General features: G+C 28.6%; 2 protein-coding genes across 3 annotated transcripts; both read right to left on the bottom strand.

Annotated features, from left to right (window-relative positions):
- Positions 1-121: 121 nt before the first annotated feature.
- Positions 122-1,971, bottom strand: LOC107641996 (PTI1-like tyrosine-protein kinase At3g15890). Of its 2 annotated transcripts, none has more exons than XM_088500193.1 (3): positions 1,922-1,971; positions 1,675-1,828; positions 122-1,048 (listed from the first exon to the last, which is right to left on the bottom strand). In XM_088500193.1, the coding sequence occupies exons 1-3, from the start codon at positions 1,969-1,971 to the stop codon at positions 122-124; spliced, it is 1,131 nt and encodes a 376-aa protein (XP_088356319.1). The 2 variants fall into 2 exon arrangements, with proteins under 2 accessions (XP_088356319.1, XP_016200832.1); XM_016345346.3 differs by having other exon boundaries at positions 122-1,039.
- Positions 1,972-9,834: 7,863 nt separating this feature from the next.
- On the bottom strand, positions 9,835-10,702 carry GDU3 (glutamine dumper 3). Its single transcript, XM_016345324.3, has one exon. The coding sequence runs from the start codon at positions 10,573-10,575 to the stop codon at positions 10,090-10,092; it is 486 nt and encodes a 161-aa protein (XP_016200810.1). The 5' UTR covers positions 10,576-10,702; the 3' UTR covers positions 9,835-10,089.
- Between the last annotated feature and the right edge of the window lie 2,043 nt (positions 10,703-12,745).

Below are 12,745 nucleotides of genomic sequence, written 5' to 3'. Positions count from 1 at the left end.
CCTAATGTGTGAACTCCAATGTTTTGATTCAACCTTCACATTTTTACTTTATGGAATTTTTCACTCTAAAAAGTTTGATCATATTGTTGATGCAAGTGTGGGGTTGAAAGGATCATGATTATTATGGTGGTAAGTTCATCTTTTGAACCTGAATGGCACTAAAAACACCATAGCCGGCGCTGCTATTAGTTGCATCATCATCATCACCATGCTGATCAAGTGGCATCAATGTATCAGTGTATTTGACAGTGTGAAGCCTAGTGTTCAAAACAGCGTTATGATTGGGTTCATACCCTTTGAGAAGGTTAACCACTTGCTTCATGTTGGGTCTCTTATCAGGCTCACTCTGCACGCAAAGTGCAGCCACATGAATCGCTTGCTTCACCTGATTCTCATCAAAGTTACCTCTGAGTTTAGGATCAACAAGATCCCCGAACCTTGATTTACTTATGAATGGCTCAGCCCATTCGGTTATGGTTCTCTTAACCCCACCAGGGAGCTTCTCAATCGGCTTTCTTCCAGTTACAAGCTCCAACAGAAGAATCCCAAAGCTATAAACATCGCAACTCTCGGAGACTTTTCCCCACATGGCGTATTCGGGTGCCAAGTATCCCAAAGTGCCCTTAACACGGGTAGTCATGTGGCTAACCCCTTCGGGGATCAGCTTAGCGAAGCCGAAGTCAGCAACAAGCGGCTCGAAGTCTGAGTTGAGAAGAACGTTGCTTGCTTTGATGTCTCTGTGGATGATGTGTGGTGTGACGTCATGGTGCAAATACAAGACACCTTCTGCAGATCCAATTGCAATCTTCATTCTCCTTTTCCAATCCAGTTGCACTTCATTTGTAAACTGCCCATGCAGATGAGAAAGAAGGCTCAGATTCGCCATGTAATCGTACACTATAAGCCTTTCTTCATTCCCTGCACAGTACCCTCTCAGTCCCAACAAATTCTTGTGCCTAACCCTTCCCAGTACTTCTACTTCTACAGCAAATTCCATCTCTGCCTTCGAGTTCATTGCCTTCAGTTTCTTCACCGCTATCTGCCAACACTTTCATTCAAATTAAACAACCGCCAAGAGATTCAGATATATAAATGGTTATATTTCTGGTACTGTTTTTTGAATGACCATTCACGTCGTCAATGTGATGTGATATTTGATGGTATGTAAAACATTAAAATTAAATATAGTTAGGTGAATTATACGGTAAAGATGTAAGTTTATAGATTTATTTTTCTTTTAATAGAATGAAAGAGAGATTAATAAAGATAGGATCCACATTTTGAATAAGCATCCCGCTAGGGAGACAATGGACTATTTGTATAATGTGTACAATGGGCTATTGAGTTACAAAATGAACATCCCCATACTATCTAAAATAACCATCCGAATACTAGGATAATAAACATCTTCCCAAAAGTTTAAACTGAATTGGAGTTCACCAAGGATCCTTTTGGATCTAGCGCTCTAATACCATGTCTGATGAGAAAAAGTAATACTAATAGTTATATCTCTAATACTCCATAAACCTCCATTGTACACATTGTACAAATATTCCATTGACTCCTCATACTTTTCCTTTGAATAATAATAGAATAATAAAAAATAACTATAAAAAAATTATATTCTCTCTTTGTACCACTCCAATATGTACAGTAGAGTGTCCATTTAGTTACCTCATGACCATCACTTGTTTTTCCCCAATACACGCTTCCAAATCCACCTTCACCAAGCTTATTGTCCTCACTGAATCCATTTGTAGCTGCATGCAGCTCCTTGTATGTGAATATTCTCCATGAATTGTTGTTAACTGCACCAAATGCTGTTTGCCTGCAACCACCAACATTATTAATTATTTCACACCATAATTAAAATTTCCCCTTCTAACACCTAATAATCAACAATAAATTAAATTTGACATACGCTGCTTCTTCAATTTTGTCAGAGCCACAGCAACTCAGGGAGGATCCCATACTAATTACTTTGCACTATACCTTATGAGATCGATGAATTAAGATAGCTATGTGCTTAATTAATTAGTGAAGTGAATGAAGCTTGTTGTGTGCAAATAGAATATACTGTTTTCGAGAGTATTACTACACACATACATGCAGCCCTTTTGCTTTCTATATATCAAATACAATTTATTCAAGTCAATATTACCTTATATTATATATCTTTTGTAAACGCCGGCCGAATCGACCTTGGCCGGCTTGTGCCTTTTAAAAATCAACTTTGCATTAACAACTAAATAACGAAGGCTCTTCACAATAATACTATTACGTAAATACGTATACTTTGCTTTTAACATCATTTATATATATAAAAACAAATTTATTATATATTACTAATTTTATAACCAAAATATGTCATATACTAATTTTACATCATTTTCTCATTACAATTGAAATCAAATATTTTCTTCCAAAATTAAAGAGCTTTCTCCTCTTCTCTCTTCTTTTCTCTATTTCTCTCATTCTTTTTACTCACTATATATCTCTCTTATATATTATTATCAATGACTAATTACAAATTTGACAATCAAAATATACAATATAATATTCTCTAATTGCATTTAAATTAAATTAAAATTAAAATTAAAATATAACTATATTATATATTATATTTATATATTAATAACTAAAATGTATCACATGACACTTCCTTACTAAAATTTAGAGAAAATATTTTTCTCTAAAATTAGTAACAATCCTTCTTATATTTTTTTATCTGCCTCTCTCTTTTTTTTATTTCTCTCTATCCTTCCCACTTTATATATAATTTATAATTTATGTTTTATATTACTAATTTAACAAATCAAAATGTGTCACCAAATATTTTTTTATTATAATTAAAATAAAATTTTTTTAGCTTCCAAAATTAACAAACTCCCTCTCTCATTCTTCTTCTTTACCTTTCTATCTCTTTTCTCTCATTTTCTATTTTTTTCTACCTTTCTATTCTACAAAAAATAAAATTAACTAACATAATATAATTTAAATAAAAATATTATTATATACATATTTTTTTATTTAATTTTAAATTTTTACTTCTAATCTTTCTAATCTATATTTTCATTTCTTTTTTTTTCAAATATTTATTACATATAATTTAGAGAACATATTAATATTGTGATTAAAAGTTAGAATCAAGATTCAATTATTTTAAGAAAAAAATTTTGAATTAATTTTATAACTATCAATATAAATTTTTTTATGCTAATAATATCTAATTATATTTTATATATATAAAAAAATATTATTTTTAAATAACAAGTATAAAAATTAATTATTTTTATTTGTACAACAACCTTAACACCTAATCAAATATAAAAGTATACACGTTAAATTCTTTCAAATTTTAGATAAAAGATTCTAAAATTAGTTGTTATAAAAAATTAAATTCTTTTCTATAAAAATAATAACTTAAAAATTTATTATTTAATTTTATTTTTATTTATAAAGACTCTGATCTTCTTAGTCGACGAAAATTTTTGTCCTTTACAATTATTTTATAAAAGTAGTTTAATGATATAAATTTTTTTTATCATAATCTATAATATGATGATCAATATAATTTTAAAATATTTATATTTTCGTAATAATATTATGGATAAAAGTACTAATAGGTCTCTATATCATTAACAAAAGTTTATTCCCTTAATTTTAATTTTCGGCCGTTCTCCCACGACTTTGTTATTAATTTATAGTATAAGGAACTGACTTTATCAGGCGCTTTAAATAAATAAATGAAAATAGTCTTTTTCCAACCCTTTACATAAATGCATTAGTAGTTTTTTTTTTTATGGTATATACGAGTTTATTAGTTGTCCGTGTTAATTATATTTGACTGAATGTTTTAATGGTATACGCCCCAAGCGGGAAAAAACTATAAATATTCTCGATAGAAATAGTAGTACTTGGTTTGGGTAAGAGACGACTTTCTTTCTTTCTTTTTTTTTTTTTAAAGAAAACTTATTTAATATTGTGGCCACATGACTTAGTTTACGTGATAATAACCATAGGACTAAGAATGATATGACTCCATAACCAGTAAACTTTGGTATCTGATGATCTCAAGTTGCCTAGAGGCAAAACTCTTGAAAAGTAATCAGAAACCTTCTTATTATGCCAAGTGGACGAATTCTCGGTGCCCAAGTATCAAGTATGTATCTTGAAAATATGCAGGAAATAAATAAGAGATAGTCAAATTGACATCCGATTTTTTAATCGATTCAATTCCAAACTGCTAGATGATTTTTTTTTCTTTAAAATTAGAAGTGAAATTTAAACTCAAAAATTTTAAGTAAAAATAAAAATATTATACCATTTAAGTTATAATTTATTAACAAACTACTAAATCATATTCGTATATATGTTTTACATACTTTTTATTCATTTCCAAATATTTTTAGGGAATACTCTCTCCCATCTTTCTCATTGAATTTCTTGTTAGAAACATCCGGTGAATACTGTATACGCTGGTCAATGCAAATTAGTATTCAGTGGTGGGTAATAATGTCTTTTCATGGGTCAGAAGTGGAACATATTTTTATTATGAGGAATGCTAGGAGTCAGTAATTTTTGTATTTTGTAACTATTAATTAGCTATTAATGATATTTTTAATGGTGTGAGATTACATGCAATAGTAAGAAATCATTCACTTTTTTTTTATGGTTAAGTGCTGGTTAGAAAACACAAAAGTTACTGACCTTCTAGACTTTTCCTTTTATTATTTTGGTCATGGATTTTTTTTACAGTATTCCTAATTCAACATGTCAAATATTAATCTGTCATAAATTAGACCTCAATTTAATATATGGTCAAGAAGTTATTGCATGTAGAAGACAAAATTTAAATTTCTAATACTTTTTTAAATGTATGAATGCACTTCACAAATTCAAATTGATTATTTTTTTTTTCGGTTTTCTCAAATTGATTATTTTGATCATGGTATTGAAAGCAAGACAAAGCAGAAAAAGTTAACGACCCACAAACACTACATATGGTTTGCAATAGATGGGATGGGCTTTTTACTTTCGCAAGGACTATTATAGTCCAGGCCCAACTCATATTTTTTTGGTGACTCCAGGCCCAACTCATATGATAAGACAAATGGGGGACAGGGATAGACGAAATAATTCTGCGATCGCCTCATCAAGGAAAAAGAAAAAAAAAAAATTGCTATCACCTGAGGGAAGTACGAATATACACCACTCGATGCATGGTTAATCATTCTTAATTAGATGCTAGAAAATTTTTGTGGGATCCACATACATTGATTGTTACCGATATAGGACCAGAGTCTAAAATTGCTAGAAAAATGTGCCTATGCAATTCCAATATATATAAGGTCAATACTTTTCCCTCAATTCTATATTTAGTTTTTGAGATTGTCTTCTGATGCTTGTCTTTAACACTTAATCAGGATGTTTCTTTAGTACGTGGGTAACTTATTGCACGTGATGCAGAAAACGATTCCTAAAATCAAAATAGGCATTAGGTTTTCCTTTTGTGAAAAAACTTACAGAATAACAGAGATGTACCATGTATTCATGCATGTGCAAATCAATATGAAAATGCACTAAGCTTCAAGGGCCACTTTTAGAGATTAGAGATTTAAATTACTAATTAATTAAACTGAAAAAAACAAAGTATACGAGTCTTTGCTACACTGCTCTCTGTCATCATTGTATTTAGGAATGTTTCGAGTTGACGTCAAGTATCTAATGCTAATGCGCTGGTCACAATTATTATTGCACCTCATTCATCATCGAATATGCTTCATGTAACAACTAATAGATTCGATATTAATTCTACGGAAATGTTTGGTAACCAAAGAAAATCAGCCAAAAACAGCCATAACTTGCCTTATTTAGTATTCATTAATTGTTGCGACAATTAATTAATACTAAATAAGGCAAGTTCTGGCTATTTTTTTTTTGTCTACCTAGCATCCTAATTCTAATTATAAAATATTTGATACTTGATCATTCTAGATTGATTTAGTTCGACAAAATAACCTAACAAATTATCTATTATGAGTAATTTTTATCGAACTAATCTAATTTTTTAAAGATGTCAAGTTAATTTCATATTTCATAGTTAAAATTATTTAGGCTCAAACCTTTTTGCAGTAAAATGATAGTTTTCTAATTTGAAAAAATAAAAATTTTTTATAACAAAAAAAATTAATCAAAAATAACTATAATTTATTTTATTTAATATTTATTAATTATTACAACCATTAATAAATACTAAATGTAACAATTAATGACTACTAATTAATAACTACTAAATAAAGTAAGTTTTAACATTACCATATTAGAAATAATGAATGCAATTTACCCTTAAGATTAAGTGAGTCGTCCAAGGGAGTAGATAGTGGAAACCATGATTAATAAAACTCAATTGGGCCATATAGTTCTTTGGATGCTGACCCAAATGGAGGTTATTTTTCTTGGAGCTGTTGAAGCGTAAGCATATAATAATTAGTAATATAATGTTGTTGCTGTTGTCACATTTCGATCACAACTTGTGAATTGAACACACCCTTGACGGACGCATTGAATTGTGGTGTCCTCCTCATAAATATATTGATCCATCATAATATCAACATTCAACAAGCATTACATTGATCGCTCTATTACATGTATATGTGTACCATACATGAAGTTGTTACATGGTGACATCAATGATTCCCTGATAGATGAGGAGACAAGGGAAGAACATACAATTAAAAACTTACCTGCATATATATATATATATGATATCAAGTAAATAATTTTATTATATATGTCATCAACTAATTTTTCGTCTTGATTCTTTCGATATATCACAAAGCTTTCTCAATAATGCAAAGATTTTATTGTGTTCTGATGATTTTAACAATTTCTGTTTATTAATAAGACAATTATGTTGCATCAATGTCAATAAAGCTTATACAACGACAATGATGATATGAGTCTTGTGTGATTTGAACCCCCAAAACAAGCTAGACAGCTAGCCCCCATAGGACCATATTTATCCCACTAATAATTTGTCATTTTCGTTATCATAATTACTAGTTAATTGCTTGTTATCTGTTTTTCTTTCTCTCATCCAATTTCTGGAAATCGCAAGTATGTATATGTATATAAAATTATAAACAAATATCAATCTCTTCTTACTTCCTTTTTTATGTTATCTCTTATCTGTAACAATCATATAAGATGTAGACTAAAATTAGCCATTAATATAAAATATATCTAAAATATAAAATTATATATTAAAAATAAATTAAATTATACATATATTTATATATAAATACATAATAATTAATTTTAGTAATTAATTTTAATGTATAAATAATATTTTTATATATGTATATATAAGTTGCAAATGTTATATATCAATAAAATAATATATATACTAATTAATAATTCTCAAATATACATATAAATTAAATTTATATTTTATATAAGTACTTCCTTTTATATTAATTAATTTAATTTATTTTATATCAAATAATTTCGTTCTGCTAATTATTACCATTTTCCTAGCCTTCGCACTAATTTGGGAAATAATATTATTGATGTTTTTATCTTCTAAGCATTAGTATATAATGAGTTTAATTTTATGAGCAATTTTTGTTAAATTAAAATACACTATGATAATTGAATTAAAGTGATAATAAGGCAAAGTAATTCATACGAAAATGGTTTACTACAAACTAGCATAACACATTAGTATGACATTTAGCTTTCAGCAAAAAATCTATCTCCATAGCGTTTTCCTTTATTTTGTTTGATGTTTTATTCCGTCTTCCCTCCTTATTATCGTGAAGTTGACGGGTACCAAAATGTGTACGTCGACTACTTCCTTTGTATTATTATCGAACCATTTTTCATTTTCTTTATTTTGTTTTAACGTCTTTCCACAGGAGAAACAAACTTCATAACTACACTTACAGCACATATTCTACCATCTTTTGGTACATAATAACATAATATGCTGATTGGTATGATGAGAAAGTTTTAGGTTGTGTAACTACCTAACTTAATCTTTCGGATGAGCATCTTGCTCATATATAGACGGATAAAAGCAGAAAGTATAATCTTAATGAAATAATATTAGGTACTAGAATAAAATACTTTTACATAAATTAAATTAAATAAACAAGTCTTTTCATTGACAACCATCTTCATCTTTTTTATGAACAAATAGTCTATTATAAAGGATAGTATTAGACTACTAACTAGTATGTAATTACGAATGTGTGTTTGGATTAAAATTTGTAAATGAGAGTTTGTATAAAATTAATTTTATAAAATTGATTTTGATAAAAAATGAATTGGTATTAATATATTTTATGTTTGACTATTTTTATATTAAAATAGATTATAATAAACTAAATGTTATTTGTATTATATTATTCAAAATCACCTTTTTGAATATAAAATTTTTGAAAAAGACATAAATTTAAATAATTATTTTATATTATGTTATAATTTTAATTTATTTAGTATTCTTAGTACTCTTTAGTACTCTAATAGAATTAATAAAATTATAATACAAAATAAAAAAGATTATGCTATTTAAAAAAGAAATAACAATAATAATAAAAAATTCATATAAACAAAAAATAACAAAAATTTTATAAAAAATAATAATATGTATAAGAGAGCATTAAAAAAATATTATAAAAAATAATAAAATTTATTATATGAATAATAAAGATTAAAATTAATCTTTTAAAAAAAATTGATGTAAGTTTGATGCTATAAAGGCTAAATCAAATACACCCTGAATCGTTAATCATTTTCCATTTTTTTGTTAAGAAAAAAAAAATAGTCATCTAGATTCATTTTAAAATTAGCACTGAGCTAGTTCGGTGAGTTCACAAGTACCAAGGGCAATAACTAAATATGACATATGGGCAAGTATGGATCGCAAATCTAAAACCAAAATTGAACTCGGTTTGCAATGGCAGTGGCAGAAGCCGTTTTCACGGCGTAAACACCGTAAGGTGAAAGAGAGACAAAGAGAATAATAAATGCAAGCAAAGACCGAACGGAGGTTAAGTTGAGTGAGCGCCACGAGGAACAATACACACTGTTGTGTACTATTAGGTAGCGTTTGTTTTGAGGTACTGAGACAAAGACTGAGAGACTGTGACTCAGTATCGTGTTTGTTGGTTCAGAAACTGGTACTAAAATTTCTGTCTCTGTCTCCAAAATTTCAGTATTTCAGTACCTCCAAAAAGTAAGGACACAGGGGACTAAAATTTTTAGAGATGAAGACTGAAACTTTAATAATATTTTATACCTAAAATACTCTCATTTCAATTTATTATTTCCAATTTTACCCTTTGTGCAAATTAAATTAGAGTTTTATTCTTGTTTCAATTCCTGTCTCCCATTTTGCACCAAACAGAATACTGAGATTTATTTCAATCTCTGTTTCTTAGTCTCTGTCTCTCAGTCTCAGTCTTTCCGTCTCTGTCTCTCCACCAAACGCTACCTTACAGTGCAGCTACTCAAGTTCTCACCTTCACTGTTTCTTCTCGCCGCATCCAACACACCCATGACGCATTTACGCCCTTTGCCTCCTCCTTCCACGTACAATGCCTACCCACCACCACTTCTTCCTCATTTAATACTTAATTACTTCTAAATGCATGTACGAAATTCAGATCTTGGTATTTAAAAATAAATAATCTATACTTTACTCAGTTTTAGTAAATTATCTTCTTCTTCCTCTTCCCCTTTTAAATAGAGCAAATTTTTATATACCTCAGAAAATACAATTCGTTAACAGATGAAAAGACGATATATTATAGAAATGAAAATACAAAATTGTGAATTAGTTAACTTTTCATTCCACCTCAACCGAATTTACAATCCCGAATAATCTACCCAAAAGAAGAAAAAATAAAATAAAATAAATAAAATCTAAATTAATAATTCCTATTATTACATGACCAGAGGAGCTAAGAGTTCTTTACGAAGAACTAACATGCAAGATTGCAGAGTAGACACCTAAAACCTGTATCATCTTTTTCTCTTTTCTCTTTTTTTTTGATTTCATGAAAACATAAAGCCCTCTTTCGATTAAGACGATCCATCGTGAGTAACGTCCCTATTTTCGATTTCGCTTCTTACTTGTTTAGTGCCCTCTTCGGATTTTTGAGACTGATCACAGGTACAAGTGTTGGTGTTGTTGACGAAGGAAGAAGAGGACCTAACGGTGCTTGACGAGACTGGCGTGGCCAAGAATGTTGGTTTGTCCTGTCCCGCCATGATCACAAGGATCTTCTCCTCGTAAGGACCTTGTTGCTGCTTCTGGTTGTCGTTGCCTTTTCCCTCTCCCGCTTCCAGGTCTCGTTCTCCTTCGCCGTTTCCTTCCAGGTAGCCAGAGAGCTTCCAATAAGAGCAGGCGAGGATCAAGAGAGCGAAGGCTATGAGCCCTAGCATGGCAGCGAGGCCTCCAAACAGGTATGGAACAGGGGAATGCCATGCCGAGTGTGGTACTTGTTGGCCCATGGAAGAAGGGGCTCTTGCTTCTGCTTTCATTGGTTCTCTGTATGCAGCCGCCATTTTTGGTTTGGGTGGTTTCTTTGTGATGAGTAAAGAGAGAAAGAGAGAGAACAGAGGAGAGGGGAAAATGCAGGGGAAGAAGAGAGAAGGAGGAGACAAGGCAGTGATTAATGGGTTGGGTTGTGAAATGGGTGATGGTGTGGAAAGGTATTTATAGAGAAATGAGATTATTGAAGAAAAGAATAACACTAAATCACTAATGATTAATAGTTTTTTTTAGTTCAAGTTTACTTAATACTTTTATTTTTAAAATTAAAAATTAAAGACTATAGTTGATTCCATAATTTTCTTATTCTTTCTATGTAAGCTATATATTTTGGATATAAAATTTTATTGGAATTTTTTTTATTCTCTAGATTGTGATAAAATCATAGAAAAGGTGACTACTAATATCCTCATTCATATCTAATTTGAGATGGTTATTCACCTGAATATGTCTTATGTAAAAATAATAATTAAAATATAAATATTTATAATTTTATTATTATATTAAAAAATGTCATATATAAGTAATTACTCTAATTTAATTGTTTTTTCTTTCTTCCTCTCAAGAATGGAAGCACATATTTTTAAGTTGAGCCCACAGTTTTTATCTATCTCTCGCGTATGCATCATGTTTCATGTCCAACTCTTATTCCCCATTTTAAATATTTAAAATATATATATATATATTTCTACCGTTGATGTCCTCTCCGGTAGATATTATATTTTAATTTATTACTCATATTTTTTAGATTATTGTGAAGTCACTAAATACTTGTGAATGTATGTTTAATATAATAAAAATCAAAATAAATTAAAATACATGATATTATAATATTTTATTTATATAAAAATATGTACTAAAAATAATTTAAACATATTTAAAAATATAATTATAATATAAAATATTATATATTCTTTAAAAAAAATTAATAATATTGTTAATAATTTTAAAAGTAATTATATTTGATGTAAAAATTATAATAATTCAATAGTATATAATTGAATAATAGCATAAAAATTAAACTATATATTATAATATGAAAAATTTGTAATGTATTAAGACTTGTACTATAAATTCTATGGCAAAACTTTACAGTTTACACACACAACCATATGAATTATTCTGTTAATAAATTTTATATATAATTTTAAAAAAATATATAAAATAATATGATAAAATATTTTATGAGAGAAAATGTACTTAAAAATCTGAGAGTGGGATAATTATTATAAGTATAGAATAAGTGCTTTAATTTTTATTAGAGGAATTAAAGACTAAAAAAGAAAGCATTATGATCTTTGTTGATAACAAGAGTAGTAGAGTGGCTAAATGAAAAGGAAAAAACTTCTTGAAAACAATAAAACTCAAGAAATAAAGTATTTGATGTAAAATATTGGGGTTAAGTTTAGAAATATTGGTGATTTTAAGACAAGAAAAGAATGGAATAGGAATATCACTATGATAAACAATAATTATTAGATGAAGTGGATCACAAAAACTGAATATAAATACTTGGTAATGAAGGTGAAATAAATGAGTAGGTGAGATTGTGAAAATGAAATGATACATGAATAGATGACATGATAAAATTATTTAGGAGAAAATCAAAATAAAATAAACACAGCATTTAAAGTGTTCAACAATATAAAAAAATGACTTATTTATATTTTTTCATGTAATTTTGATTATTATTTATTGGATAATTTTTTATTATATTTTGGTTGTTAATTTTTTAAATGATTTTAGCGTAATGTATATTTTGTTTAATTTGTATTTATTCTTAATGATATTATCAAAGAGGATAATTCACAAATTAAATTTAGTATTTGATTCATTTGACAAGAAGATAATTAGTTATTAAGCCAATAAGTTATAGCTCAAATGGCATAGAGGTCGCGGGTTCGTTTCCAAATTTTGCCAATGCGTAATAGCTCAAATGGCATAGTCTTCCCATACTCAATTAAGAGGTTGCGGGTTCGAGTCTCCTATATTTGGTAAAAAAAAAAAAATAATTAGTTATTAAGATTTGTAATTTTTATAAAAAAAAAAATTTTAAAAGCAGTTGATCCTCTGTTACATGATGTGAAGAGGAGTAATGGGTCCTGTGGCTGTGGGGTAGAAGATAGTATAGAAATCGATTTGAGATTGTGAAATTTTATTCATATAAAATGTTTTGGTTTCTCC

This window comes from Arachis ipaensis, chromosome B1 (assembly GCF_059453495.1).
Source record: "Arachis ipaensis isolate K30076 ecotype BB chromosome B1, ASM5945349v1, whole genome shotgun sequence".
Taxonomy (NCBI): domain Eukaryota; kingdom Viridiplantae; phylum Streptophyta; class Magnoliopsida; order Fabales; family Fabaceae; genus Arachis; species Arachis ipaensis.
The sequence above is the reverse complement of the archived record's forward strand: the minus strand, read 5'-3'. Positions and strand labels throughout refer to the sequence as shown.